At 42.4% G+C, this 13256-nt stretch overlaps 1 protein-coding gene across 1 annotated transcript; it reads right to left on the reverse strand.

The window, feature by feature from the left end:
- Positions 1-463: 463 nt before the first annotated feature.
- LOC311135713 (growth arrest-specific protein 1-like) lies at positions 464-7326 on the reverse strand. Its single transcript, XM_084169736.1, has one exon. It carries the CDS (start codon positions 6415-6417, stop codon positions 5629-5631), a length of 789 nt encoding a protein of 262 aa, XP_084025862.1. The 5' UTR covers positions 6418-7326; the 3' UTR covers positions 464-5628.
- Between the last annotated feature and the right edge of the window lie 5930 nt (positions 7327-13256).

The raw sequence follows: 13256 nt of genomic DNA on the forward strand, positions 1-13256 counted from the left end.
TAATTGAAAACATTTCAGGGGAAAGTATGGTTTTGGGGGCCCCATATGACTCTCATTCTCTATGGGGGTGCCACAGGGTTCAATTCTCGGGCCAACTCTATTCTCTGTGTATATCAATGATGTCGCTCTTGCTGCTGGTGACTCACATCCACCTCTACGCAGACGACACCATTTTGTATACATCTGGCCCTTCATTGGACACTGTGTTAACAAACCTCAAAACGAGCTTCAATGCCATACAACACTCCTTCAGTAGCCTCCAACTGCTCTTAAACGCTAGTAAAACTAAACTGTCTGGTTAGACTGTAAACTCTCCTTCCAGACTCACATTAAGAATCTCCAATCCAAAGTTAAATCTAGAATCGGCTTCCTATTTCGCAACAAAGCCTCCTTCACTCATGCTGCCAAACATGCCCTCGTAAAACTGACTATCCTACCGATCCTTGACTTCGGCGATGTCATTTACAAAATAGCTTCCAACACTCTACTCAGCAAATTGGATGTAGTCTATCACAGTGCCATCCGTTTTGTCACCAAAGCCCCATATACTACCCAACATTGTGACCTGTACGCTCTCGTTGGCTGGCCTTCACTACATATTTGTCGCCAAACCCACTGGCTCCAGGTCATCTATAAATCCCTTCTAGGCAAATCCCCGCCGTATCTTAGCTCATTGGTCCCCATAGCAAACACCCACCTGTAGTATGCGTTCCAGCAGGTATATCTCACTGGTCAACCCCAAAGCCAACACCTCCTTTGGCTGCCATTCCTTCCAGTTCTCTGCTGCAAATGACTGGAACGAACTGCAAAAATCTCTGAAGCTGGAGACACTTATCTCCCTCACTATCTTTAAGCATCAGTTGTCAGAGCAGCTTACCGATCACTGCACCTGGACACAGCCCATCTGTAATTAGCCCACCCAACTACCTCATCCCCGTATTGTCATTTACACTGTTATTTATTTTGCTCATTTGCAACCCAGTATCTCTATTTGCACATAATATTCTGCACATATATCACTCCAATGTTAAAACTAAATAATAATTGTAATTATTTTGCACTATGGCCTATTTATTGCCTTACCTCCATAACTTACTACGTTTTGTTTATCCATATGTAACTCTGTGTTGTTGTTGTTTTTTCCGCACTGCTTTGCTTTATCTTGGCCAGGTCGCAGTTGTAAATGAGAACTAAATAAAGGTGAAATTAAAAAATAAAATTAAAAATCCTTCATTATTCCTAGCAATAATAAAGAGGCATTACAATTAATAATGGTTGGAGCCCAGGCCTGCTCTCTTAAAGCGGCAGTACCCTCTTTGTGACGGCTAACAAAGGCCCATAAATGCATTCGCCACATCACCATGACAAAGCTGCAGGGTTTCCACAGTTTGTATATTTTTTTATTTTTTAAACATTGAGTGGGAAGGAAAGCAAAAGTAATTGGAGCGAAATACATCATTGGTTCAAGTTAAGTTTTAATGTCATGTGCACAAGTACAGTGACATGCCTTTCTTGCAAGCTCTAACCCCAAAAATGCAGTAATCAATAACAATGTAATATAAAAATAACATAAGGTAGAACAAAAACACACAATAAATAAAAATAAGAAAAACACAATAAATTATGTAAGCATACTATATACATACCATATACAGGGTCAATCAGTTCCAGTACCATATTAACAATGTGCAGGAATACTTGAGTGATAGAGGTAGATATGTATAGGGGTAAGGTGACTAGGCATCAGGATATATGATAAACAGAGTAGCAGCAGCGTATATGATGGTTGAATGTGAGTGGGTGTGTAGTCAGTATAAATGTATGTGCATATTATGTTAGTGTGAGCAAATGATGGAGTGAGTGTTTCTGTGTGTGTTGGAGTGACAGTGTGCGTGAGTGTGTAGGGCCCTGTGAGTGTGTAGGTCCTGTGAGTGTGTAGGGCCCTGTGAGTGTGTAGGGCCCTGTGAATGTGTAGGGTCCTGTGAGTGTGTAGGGCCCTGTGAATGTGTAGGGTCCTGTGAGTGTGTAGGGTCCTGTGAATGTGTAGGGTCCTGTAAGTGTGTAGGGTCCTGTGAGTGTGTTGGGTCCTGTGAGTGTGTAGGGTCCTGTGAGTGTGTAGGGCCCTGTGAATGTGTAGGGTCCTATAAGTGTGTAGGGTCCTGTGAATGTGTAGGGTCCTGTAAGTGTGTAGGGTCCTGTGAGTGTGTAGGGTCCTGTGAGTGTGTAGGGTCCTGTGAGTGTGTAGGGTTTTCCGGGCCTTCCTTTCACACCGCCTGATACAGAGGTCCTGTCCACACCACCCTCTGTAGTACCATGTGATCAAGGGTGATGCTATTGCCATACCAAACAGTGATGCAGACAGTCAAAATACTCTCAATGGTACAGCTGTATAACTTTTTGAGGATTTGAGGGCCCATGCCACATCTTTTCAACCACCTGAGGGGGAAGAGGCGCCGTCACACCTTTTTCACGACTGTGCGCGTGTGTGGACCATTTTAAGTGCTTAGTGATTTGGACACCGAGGAACTTGAAGCTCTAAATCCGCTCCGTCGATGTGGATGGAGGCATGCACGCCCCACCATTTCCTGTAGTCCACAATCAGCTCCTTGGTCTTACTGATGATGAGGGAGAGGTTGTTGTTCCGGCACCACACTGTCAGGTCACTGACCTCCTCCCTGTAAGCTGTCTCATCGTCACCGGTGATCAGGCCTACCACCGTTGTGTCAACAGCAAACCTGATGATGGTGTTGGAGTCGTGGGTGGCCACGTAGTCGTGGGTGAACAGGGAGTACATATCACATCATTGTAATTCTGATAGTAAACTACTATCTCAAATAAATGATTTCTAAGACTGTATTTATAAAGAGCTCATAATAAAATGTTTTATAAACTCCTTATTAACCAGTATCAAATAGTTTGTTAACCATTAGTAACCTGATTATGAAGCATACTTAATAATGTTTTCATGTATGTTGTACCTAATACATGTATTATCATAGAAATATGTATACTACTCATACATAGAAAATGGGATACCTAGTCAGTTGCACAACTGAATGCATTCAACCAAAATGTGTCTTCGGCATTTAACCCAACCGTCTGAATCAGAGAGGTGCGGGGGCTGCCTTAATCGACGTCCATGTCATCAGCGCAGTTGTTGTTGGGGGTTAACTGCCTTGCTCAAGGGCAGAACGGCAGATTTGTCCACCTGGCCAGCTCAGGGATTCGAACCAGCGACCTTTCGGTTACTGGCCCAACGCTCTTAACCGCTAGGCTACCTGCCACCGTCTAGACTACCTGACGCTGTACCATTGCAAGTGTATGACCCATCGCGAGTGTACCCATGAGTTTACCAGTCAAATTGCCAGGGTTTGAGGTTCCAAGTCCGTTCTAGTCATTATATATCTATGTATTCATATATATCATAAACATCAGGCCTTAAATGTATTAACTTGAATAGTTGACAAACTTTATAAATGTTTATAAACAGTTTATAAGCACACCTTGAAACAAAGCCAAGTGAGTGTCACCTAATATTAAACATGGAGGCATCACATAGCCTTAACTTAAGACATTAACAGAGCAGAGAGAAAGAGAGATACAACTTTGACAGAAGTTTTACACGTCCTTCCAAGAAGCCCCTATCTGTAATAGCTCGCAGTTTCTTGTCTCTGCCCCAGCCCAGCTCCCCTCTCTCTCTGAGGAGATTGTGTCAGAGAGAAAGAGAGTGAATGAAGTGTCTGCACATTGTGCCGCTCCACCATTGTGTGTTTTACATTTCTATGACAGAAGTGCCACTCGACTTCTCCTCCATTCACTGGGCTGGAGGGCCCTCGTCCTCTCCCAGAAAGAAACAACATGGCTGCCATCATTGCTCTCAAATCCCTCGTGACAAGAGGTGAAGGAGAGGATGATGTCCCCTCTCTCTTTTTCTGTCTCTCAGTGGTGCCAAGAGAGAAAACAATTGTGAATCTATGTGATCTCCATATACAAAAGAAAACAATCTTGATGGCGGGTAGGCTACGCTACAACATCTACAAGTAGACCTAGGTCAATAACCAGCATTTCAACTTCTGTTCAGGATGATAACCGTATAGTTTAAGCGAAAGTGTCAAATAAAAACACAAACTACTTTGTTACACATACATAGCAACGGTCCATGGCTAAACACACACACACCAACAGCAATTCAATCGGAGTGCGTTTGTAATGGCTACTTAAGTCTCAATTCACCCGGACACAGCTTTCCTTTCCCCCTCTCCTCTCTGTATGAATGCTTCTTCTAACAAACACATGGGGTGAGGATAAATAAACTAGCCAAGCCCATCTTGGCTCCATCTGAGCAGCAATCCCCAGGAGATAGGCTATTTCGTCCTCAGGTTTATACAGTCTTCCAGCATTAACAGTGTATGCCTTCAGCAAACATTAATGTTGACAAAGTCAAGTGTATATCAATCTGCCTCTTAATTTGCTCTTGGATTTAGACGACATTCAGTAGCTCAGATCAACTGATGGTTTGTAATGAGGGGGTTTTGTGATGGTAGAAAGGATTGGTACAGCTGTCAAAAGACTCGCGAGACACAGTGCTAAAGTAGCCTGCTGCTAACCACACGGCAACATAAAGTAGAGTTAAGTGTGAAACAATCAAGAGTCAACAGCACTTTAAGCAAGAAAATGTATATTTTCACCAAAATACAATGTAGACACAGTGAAGCATTTCATGACATTTCTATACAGTGCAAAAATCTTCTTAGCAGTAATAAACAAATATCTCTGGAAACAAAATCAATATCATACAATATACTGTACAATTTAACTTTACAGATTTTGACATATAAAAAATAATCTTCCTTAAAACTTGTTTTTTAACTTGATATTGATACTGAGCTTATGGAAATGTCTGGGACATGATTAAGGCTAGTAACATTGAATAACCAATCAAACTATGGTCAGGTGCATCCATTTTACATCTGTCACTTAGATGAGCTTAAATTACATCTTAATGAAATGTAGGCCTATGTCTATTGTCTAGCTCATAATGAAAGAATAAAACTTTATTAGTCTTTCCCCATTACAGCCAAGTGACCAAGAATCGGTATTTATACTGTTGTTTTCACTATTGTCTCGAAAACAGCATTATACATATGTACACTTACAAGTCACTTGGCTATCCACATAAAGAGAATTGTGTGTCAAACTTACATTTTTGGCTATTTTGTGAGACACAAGGTAAGGAGAAGCTTATAGTAGGCCTAGAACATTCTTCAAGGGTTGGTTAAAAAAATAACATATTTTAGAGGTGCACAGCTGTCTGGAAATGAATATAAAAACTTTTGAGATTCACACAAAAATGTATACAATTTAAATATAAACCTTTGTGACCAAGACGACCCATAGCCTATCAGCACAGAGACTGAGACCAGATAGAATGTTGAGAAGCCCCATTATGAAGATAGCAGAGCAAAGGTCATAAAATCCTCTATACACCAAAGTATATGCTAAAGCAGGTGTGCTGGTGTTACAACTCTTTCATGAGCTACTCTGTCTGCCTGTGTCAATTTTACACAGGCCTCTCTCTTTCTCTAACAACTTCCCCAACAGCTGAATCAACTTCAGTAGACTACCCTATCAGATAAGATGCATTAGAACCAAAATGGTGGCCACAGCAGAAGTCCATACACCCCGACAGGCAGATCTGGGTGAATCACTTGAGTTTTCCACATAGACATAATCCTCCATATCATCATAATCATCTTCAGAGTCCGAATCAGAAAACCCGCTGCCTGCGTATCTGTCCATAGAGTCAAAGCAAAAGTTTTTCATGCTAACTTTGACATACTCGCATATCGTCCTCTCCGTGCCATCACAAACACAAGTATCAAGTTGTTGTGCTTTGGGTATATTGCGCATGTTAGTTATAACCCTCCTGCAATCGTCCGAACATCTCTCACCTCCGAAAAGTTTACGGCAGTGAAACAAATAGTCCCGCATTGCGGAGCTGCATTGGTCATCTCTTTCGCACTGCCGCCGGGCTTCGGTGCAGCCCATGTTGCTGGTCCGAGGCAGGCACGGCTCTATGGCGCGTTTGGTGCTCCGGCAGACGGGGTCCGAGGCGCAGTCACAGTCCTCTAGAGACGGGCCGGTCTCAGTTAGATTCAGCTGGATAAGAGACGATATGCAGTGGCTGGGACACTTCTTCCTATCCCCGTTGATAACGGGCGCACAGGCGTAAAGGTATTGGTCATATGCGTAGTGGCACTCCGGCTCTTCATGACACTTCATGATGGCTTGCCAACAGATGAGCCGACGACCATGAGTAGGGGACCCGATGCAGAGACAGCCGAACAGAGCAAACGCACAGCATAAATACAAAGTTGATCTCCCAGTCCACTTTATAAACCCGGCAAAACTTGCCATTTCGAAGTAGACTGATGCAAATAAATGGAAGAATTCAACATATGGATTTGTGTAGCAGTATCTCCATTAAATCTGTGTCAAAAAGCAGTAATCCAAATCCATTCCCTCGCATTCAGTACGCGCCAGTGGGGAATGAACGAGGTTCACCAAATAATATGCAATGCAGTGATACGGTGTGAAAACCAAACATCGCCTGCAATTTGTTAGCAATTTGTTAGATTTGAACTTTTCCACGAAGTTTGATACACGGTTACAATAGAAGTTCACAGGCACTCTCCACTTATTTTCACAGCAGTAGCGGCTTCACAAGATTGAATTATTCAACTTCTGCGTTCCATTGCTTTGCCGCACAGACAAGATGAAGTAGAAATAACAGTTTTGTCGTCGTTTTACCGTTCAGAAAGGGAAACTCCGTTCCAGGAAAAGTTTGATAATGTAGCCTAGGCTATCTGCGCAAGCAGCACGCCATTCGATGTCTTTTTCAGCTATAAAAATATGTAAAGGAATGAGAACTACGATGAACGATGCGCCCCATAGAAGACTGCCGAGTTACTCTCTCGTTCCTCTGCGTCGGTTGACTAAAACCTCCTTGCCATACTGGTCAAATTAGTTGTTGTGATTTTTTACATTGTTCAGGGCAGTGACGTGAAGGTAGAAACGTGACCAATGAATTAGCAGGGGAAAAGGGTCGTCACTAGCTTCCACAGCCACAAAGTTAGAAACCACGCCCATTTCTACAATTTATCTTCTAAAATGTTAATTTTAAACCTAACCCTAACCTTAACCACATGGCTAACCATATGCCTAACCCTAACCTTAAATTAAGACCAAAAAGCAAATGTTTGTTTTCATGAATTTTTATGATATTGGCCATTTTAACCTAGTGGCTCTGGAATCTAGTGGAAACCAGGGAAGATAATAAATTTACATTTTAGTCATTTAGCAGACGCTCTTATCCAGAGCGAATTACAGTTAGTGAATACACACATATATATATATATATATATATATATATATATATATATATATATATATTTTATACTGGTCCCCCGTGGGAATCGAACCCACAACCCTGGCGTTGCAAACGCCATGCTCTATCAACTGAGCTACATCCCTGCCGGCCATTCCCTCCCCTACCCTGGACAACGCTAGGCCAATTGTGCGCTGCCCATGAGTCTCCCGGTCGCGGCCGGCTGCGACAGAGCCTGGATACATTTTGATCATAAAGATTTAACTCATTAATAAGTTAATAACATTGTTATTATAGGCTAATAAACGTGATCTAACTTCACATAACTTTTTATTTAATTCTAAATGTTTACTTATTCTCAATTATTCTCCCCAAACATTTCAAACATATGAAAATAAGATATAAAAGGTAGTCCAAGAAAATTCTGCCGTCCATCACACAAGACATGTCGTAGCCTAACCTATGGTTCAACTACCAGTGAAACAAAAACTGTGAATGTTGATTGACCTATAATCACACTGAATAATTACCGGGCATTCTAAAGGTGGTGAAGGACAGTGTCTTTAGAAACGTGGTCATGTTGACTAACTCCCCGTAGAGAGAGGCTGCATCCCAAATGGCACCCTATTCCCTATGTAGTACACTACTTTTGACCTCACAGCTGCTATAACACATGCTGCTACTCCTGTCCACCCCTTCCACCGCCCACTTTCCCTTCCCTTCCATCCCTCCACACAACATAAGTGAGTATTAACACAAGCCTTAAGGGCCTTCCTATGTTACAGCACACGTGTGAAGAACACCAGTCACCACATGTATGCCAATAAAGACATGCCAGCCACGGAGGACAGGAGGGTGAAGAGAAAAGAAGAGCTGTAATCTTGTGAAAATAGAGTGGTGAAAAAGAGAAGTATAACTTTCTTTCACCTGATAAAAACAAACACCTCATTTGTCGGCCTCATATATACTCAGCTATTCAACCCATAAGGATAGCTCTTCTTTTTGATAACATTATTTCCTAGTTGTTAATGGTTCATGAAAAGACTGTAGCCTACAGGCCAGGGAGAGTGAAAATGATCAACGGGGCCACAGTATCAAGGCGCATAAAAAAACACGCTGCCAGTGAGTGACTGAGTGAGTGGCCAAAACCAGAGCCACTGTGTCTGAATACGAGTGAAATGTGATGATTGAGCAATGGGCAAAATACATCCATTGGCGTTAGTGAAGAATCATTATAAATCACAGACGCTGTGTCTGAAATGGCACCCTTTGAACAAAAGCCCAGAAGAAAAATATAGTGTATGTATGGTCGCCTGTGTTTCATCTGTCCCCTTCAGCCGCCGCCAGCCGCTTTGGTGCCCCTATGCCCTGTAGGACTCCAGTGTCCGTCCAGACCGGAGGCCAGGCCAGAAGGCCAGCAGTCAGACAGAAATAGACAGAAACCAGAGGGGACCACTCAGTCACTGTGATACGCCTGCCCCTGTGACACCCCGTCATATCACTCCGTTCTGACCACAAAGTTCTGGCAGCTGTCTGGAGACCCGAGGACCCCCTACCCCAATTAGTGAGTTTAGAGAGGATTCAGGCAGAGCAGAATAAATCCCACTGCTACCCCAGGCCCTCGATTCTCTCTCTCTCCTTCCCCCCTCTCCCATCTCTCTGTCTCTCTATCTCACTCTCCCTCTCTATGTCTCTCTCTCCCCCCGCTTCTCTTCTAGAAATTACACTCATATCACCCATAGCAGCTCCAGACATCCCAGATGGCATACCAGAGCAACATGCCTGCTGGAGAGTCAGCTTACACTTACAGCCACATCAAAGACGAGGTCATCTGAAAAACGTGACATCCTCCAACTGACGAATCACTCAAGGGTGTCCACTATACCCTCCAAGAGGGTGACGTCATATCATATTAGCCTTGAGTGTCTACTTGTAGATAAAAAACAGCTTATTCATGTGGGCAATTTGGGCGTCTAGTTTTGTTGGTGGGGCAGAGAGCGAATGTACTGCATGGTGTTGTATTGTTGGCGTTTGTAGGAGTGAGGATGAGAGGTAAGGTTTTGTACACTTCAATGAGATGATTCAATATTTTTTTTTACCACATACCATATCACTTTTTTTCCTCTCAAACCAATCATTTTCTGTTCTAAACTAAAAGCTGAATGGCTTAAAACACAGCAGTGGTGTTATACTGTACGTACAGTATGTAAACGCATGGTCGTTTTCCCAGTTAGTGTGAAAGTGTTGTTTTGGCTGCTTTGGGATCTTGTGTGGCTTCCCTACATCCTGCTGATCAAAGACACAAGGCTATAGCAAGCTGGGAGGGAGCCCACTGTAAGCTGCAGTTTAATATGAACAAAACAGATGGATCCAAACTATCCTCCTCTCACTGTAAGCTACAGTTTAATATGAGCGGCTCCAACAAAACAGATGGATCCAAACTATCCTCCTCTCACTGTAAGCTACAGTTTAATATGAGCGGCTCCGACAAAACAGATGGATCCAAACTATCCTCCTCTCACTGTAAGCTACAGTTTAATATGAGCGGCTCCGACAAAACAGATGGATCCAAACTATCCTCCTCTCACTGTAAGCTACAGTTTAATATGAGCGGCTCCAACAAAACAGATGGATCCAAACTATCCTCCTCTCACTGTAAGCTACAGTTTAATATGAGCGGCTCCGACAAAACAGATGGATCCAAACTATCCTCCTCTCACTGTAAGCTACAGTTTAATATGAGCGGCTCCGACAAAACAGATGGATGGGTCTAAACTAATACACATGTTAATACACACTTCTATGAGTGTGTTACACACGTTTGATCGTACTGAAGTCATATTAAACCACCTCTTAGTGAATCTGTTAACCAGTTCACTATATAAGGGAACAGGGTGTGTGCCATTTCAAACTCAGCCTCTGTGATTTACAGTGATTCAGTCCCACAAATTGCAATTTCTTTTTTTTTTTCATTACTGAAATATTACATTACACACACCTACTCATTCAAGGGTTTTTATAACACATATGGAATCATGTAGTAACCAAAAAAGTGTTAAACAAATCAAAATATATTCAAATAGCCACCCTTTGCCTTGATGACAGCTTTGCACACTCTTGGCATTCTCTCAACCAGCTTCATGAGGTAGTCACCTGGAATGCATTTCAATTAACAGGTGTGCCTTCTTAAAAGTTAATTTGTGGAATTTCTTTCCTTCTTAATGCGTTTGAGCCAATCAGTTGTGTTGTGACAAGGTAGGGAAGGTATACAGAAGATAGCCCTATTTGGTAAAAGACCAAGTCCATATCATGGCAAGAACAGCTCAAATAAGCAAAGAGAAATGACAGTCCATCATTACTTTAAGACATGAAGGTCAGTCAATATGCAACATTTCAAGAACTTTGAAAGTTTCTTGAAGTGCAGTAACAAAAACTATTAAGCGCTATGATGAAACTGATTCTCATGAGGACCGCCTCAGGAAAGGAAGACCCAGAGTTACCTCTGCTGGAGAGGATAAGTTAATTAGAGTTACCAGCCTCAGAAATTGCATCCCAAATAAATGCTTCACAGAGTTCAAGTAACAGACACATCTCAACATCAACTGTTCAGAGGGGACTGTGTGAATCAGGCCTTCATGGTCGAATTGCTGCAAAGAAACCACTACTAAAGGACACCAATAATAATAAGAGACCTGCTTGGGCCAAGAAACACGAGCAATGGACGTTAGACCGGTGGAAATGTGTCCTTTGGTCTGGAGTCCAAATTTGAGATATTTGGTTCAAACCGCCGTGACTTTGTGAGAAGCGGTGTGGGTGAACAGATGATCTCTGCATGTGTAGTTCCCACCGTAAAGCATGGAGGAGGAGGTGTTATGGTGTGGGAGTGCTTTGCGGGTGACACTGTCTGTGATGTTTTTAGAATTCAAGGCACACTTAACCAGCATGGCTACCACAGCATTCTGCAGCGATACGCCATCCCATCTGGTTTGTGCTTAGTGGGACTATCATTTGTTATTCAACAAGACAATGACCCAACACACCTCCAGGCTGTGTAAGGGCTATTTTACCAAGAAGGAGAGTGATGGAGTGCTGCATCAGATGACCTGGCCTCCACAATCCCCCGACCTCTAACCAATTGAGATGGTTTGTGATGAGTCGGACGGCAGAGTGAAGGAAAAGCAGCCAACAAGTGCTCAGCATATGTGGGAACTCCTTCAAGACTGTTGGAAAAGCATTCCAGGTGAAGCTGGTTGAGAGAATGCCAAGAGTGTGCAAAGCTGTCATCAAGGAAAAGGGTGGCTATTTGAAGAATCTCAAATATAAAATATATTTTGATTTGTTTAACACTTTTTTGGTTACTACATGATTCCATATGTGTTATTTCATAGTTTTGATGTCTTCACTATTATTCTACAATGTAAAAAATTGTAAAAAATAAAGAAAATGAATGAGTAGGTGTGTCCAAACTTTTGACTGGTACTGTATAATATTATCCACGTCCAATTATTTTAATTTTCTAAAAACCCTATAGGAAGAAGTCTTCTTATGTAGTGTTCCTGACTGCGTTTAGCTTTGAGCGGAGGGGAGCATTACACATAGCAGAGCAGAATCCCATCAGCGTTGGACTAGGGCCAGGCACGAACAAGGCCCTAGTCTGTGTGTGCTAGAGGACGCTGATGCGTTCCCCCCTCTCTGGACCCCTCAATTACTAACTCCAATACTTTACTGTGTGACATTCTTTAGTCTTATACCTTACTCTATTTTCAGACTGTTTCTTTGGGAGAAAACTTAGAAGACTGAGGATAATGTATGATAATGTATGTATCCCTTCTAATATATCCCAGGTTTTCCTTCTACTGTTAACAGTTCACTATTTTCCATATTTATACCTTACTTTATTTTCTGCTCATTAATTTTTTGGGGGAAACATAGGAGATTGAGGATAATGTATTATAATGTATGTATCCCTTGTGTAGAAATTGTATGCCAGGATTCTCCTTCAACTGTTGAAGTCACTGGCTGACCATCTTATCCCCCCTATTTGTTTGGAAGGAGTTTTTTCTCCGGTTAGTTCAGCGTCCTGTACATGCGGTTGCTGGTGGCAACTCATGTATAATAATGATTCCAGAATTGGAATGTGGTTCTCAAGACGCAGAAATACTCATGCAAAGACAGACATGCTCTTAACTGTGTCTCCACTGCTGTCAGAAGTCATTACATACAAGCCGCCGTGCCAGAATCACTTTCTGAGCTCTGCATTCAAGTGTGTCCAACCCTGAGAGGGGGGGGGGGGGGGGGGGGGGGGGAGTGAGAGAGAGCAAGAGAGAGAGAGAGGGGGGAGGAGAGAGAGAGAGGGGTAGAGAGAGTGGAAAGGAAAGGAAAGGGGGATACCTAGTCAGTTGCACAGCTGAATGCATTCAACTGAAATGTGTCTTCAGCATTTAACCCAACCCCTCTGAATCAGAGAGGTGCGGGGGGCTGCCTTAAGGGAGGGAGAGAGAGAGAGTGAGGGGGGAGAAGAGGGACAATATAAAAAAGTTGCCAGATTGTTTTCTTCCCTGCTTTTACTTATGCTCTCTCCCTCATTGCTAATGGAAACTGCAATAAAAATATATATATCTATCTGGCTGATATAAGTCCTTTAAAAAAAGCTGATTCATTAACAGTAGTCGTTTCCTGCAGTCAAATGACATAGTGGCCTCATGGGTGGAATATTATTAATATTTCTCATAATTTCATATTCAATTAACTTTCTATTTTTTTACTGCCGTGTTTCTATGTCAAACATTTTACAAATATTTTTCAGTCTTCTGTGATGTATATAAAGTGTACTATTGAGATGCAAACTAAAAATGTTATACATTTCCAC

This window comes from Coregonus lavaretus (genome assembly GCF_964263955.1).
Source record: "Coregonus lavaretus genome assembly, chromosome: 10".
NCBI classification, from domain to species: domain Eukaryota; kingdom Metazoa; phylum Chordata; class Actinopteri; order Salmoniformes; family Salmonidae; genus Coregonus; species Coregonus lavaretus.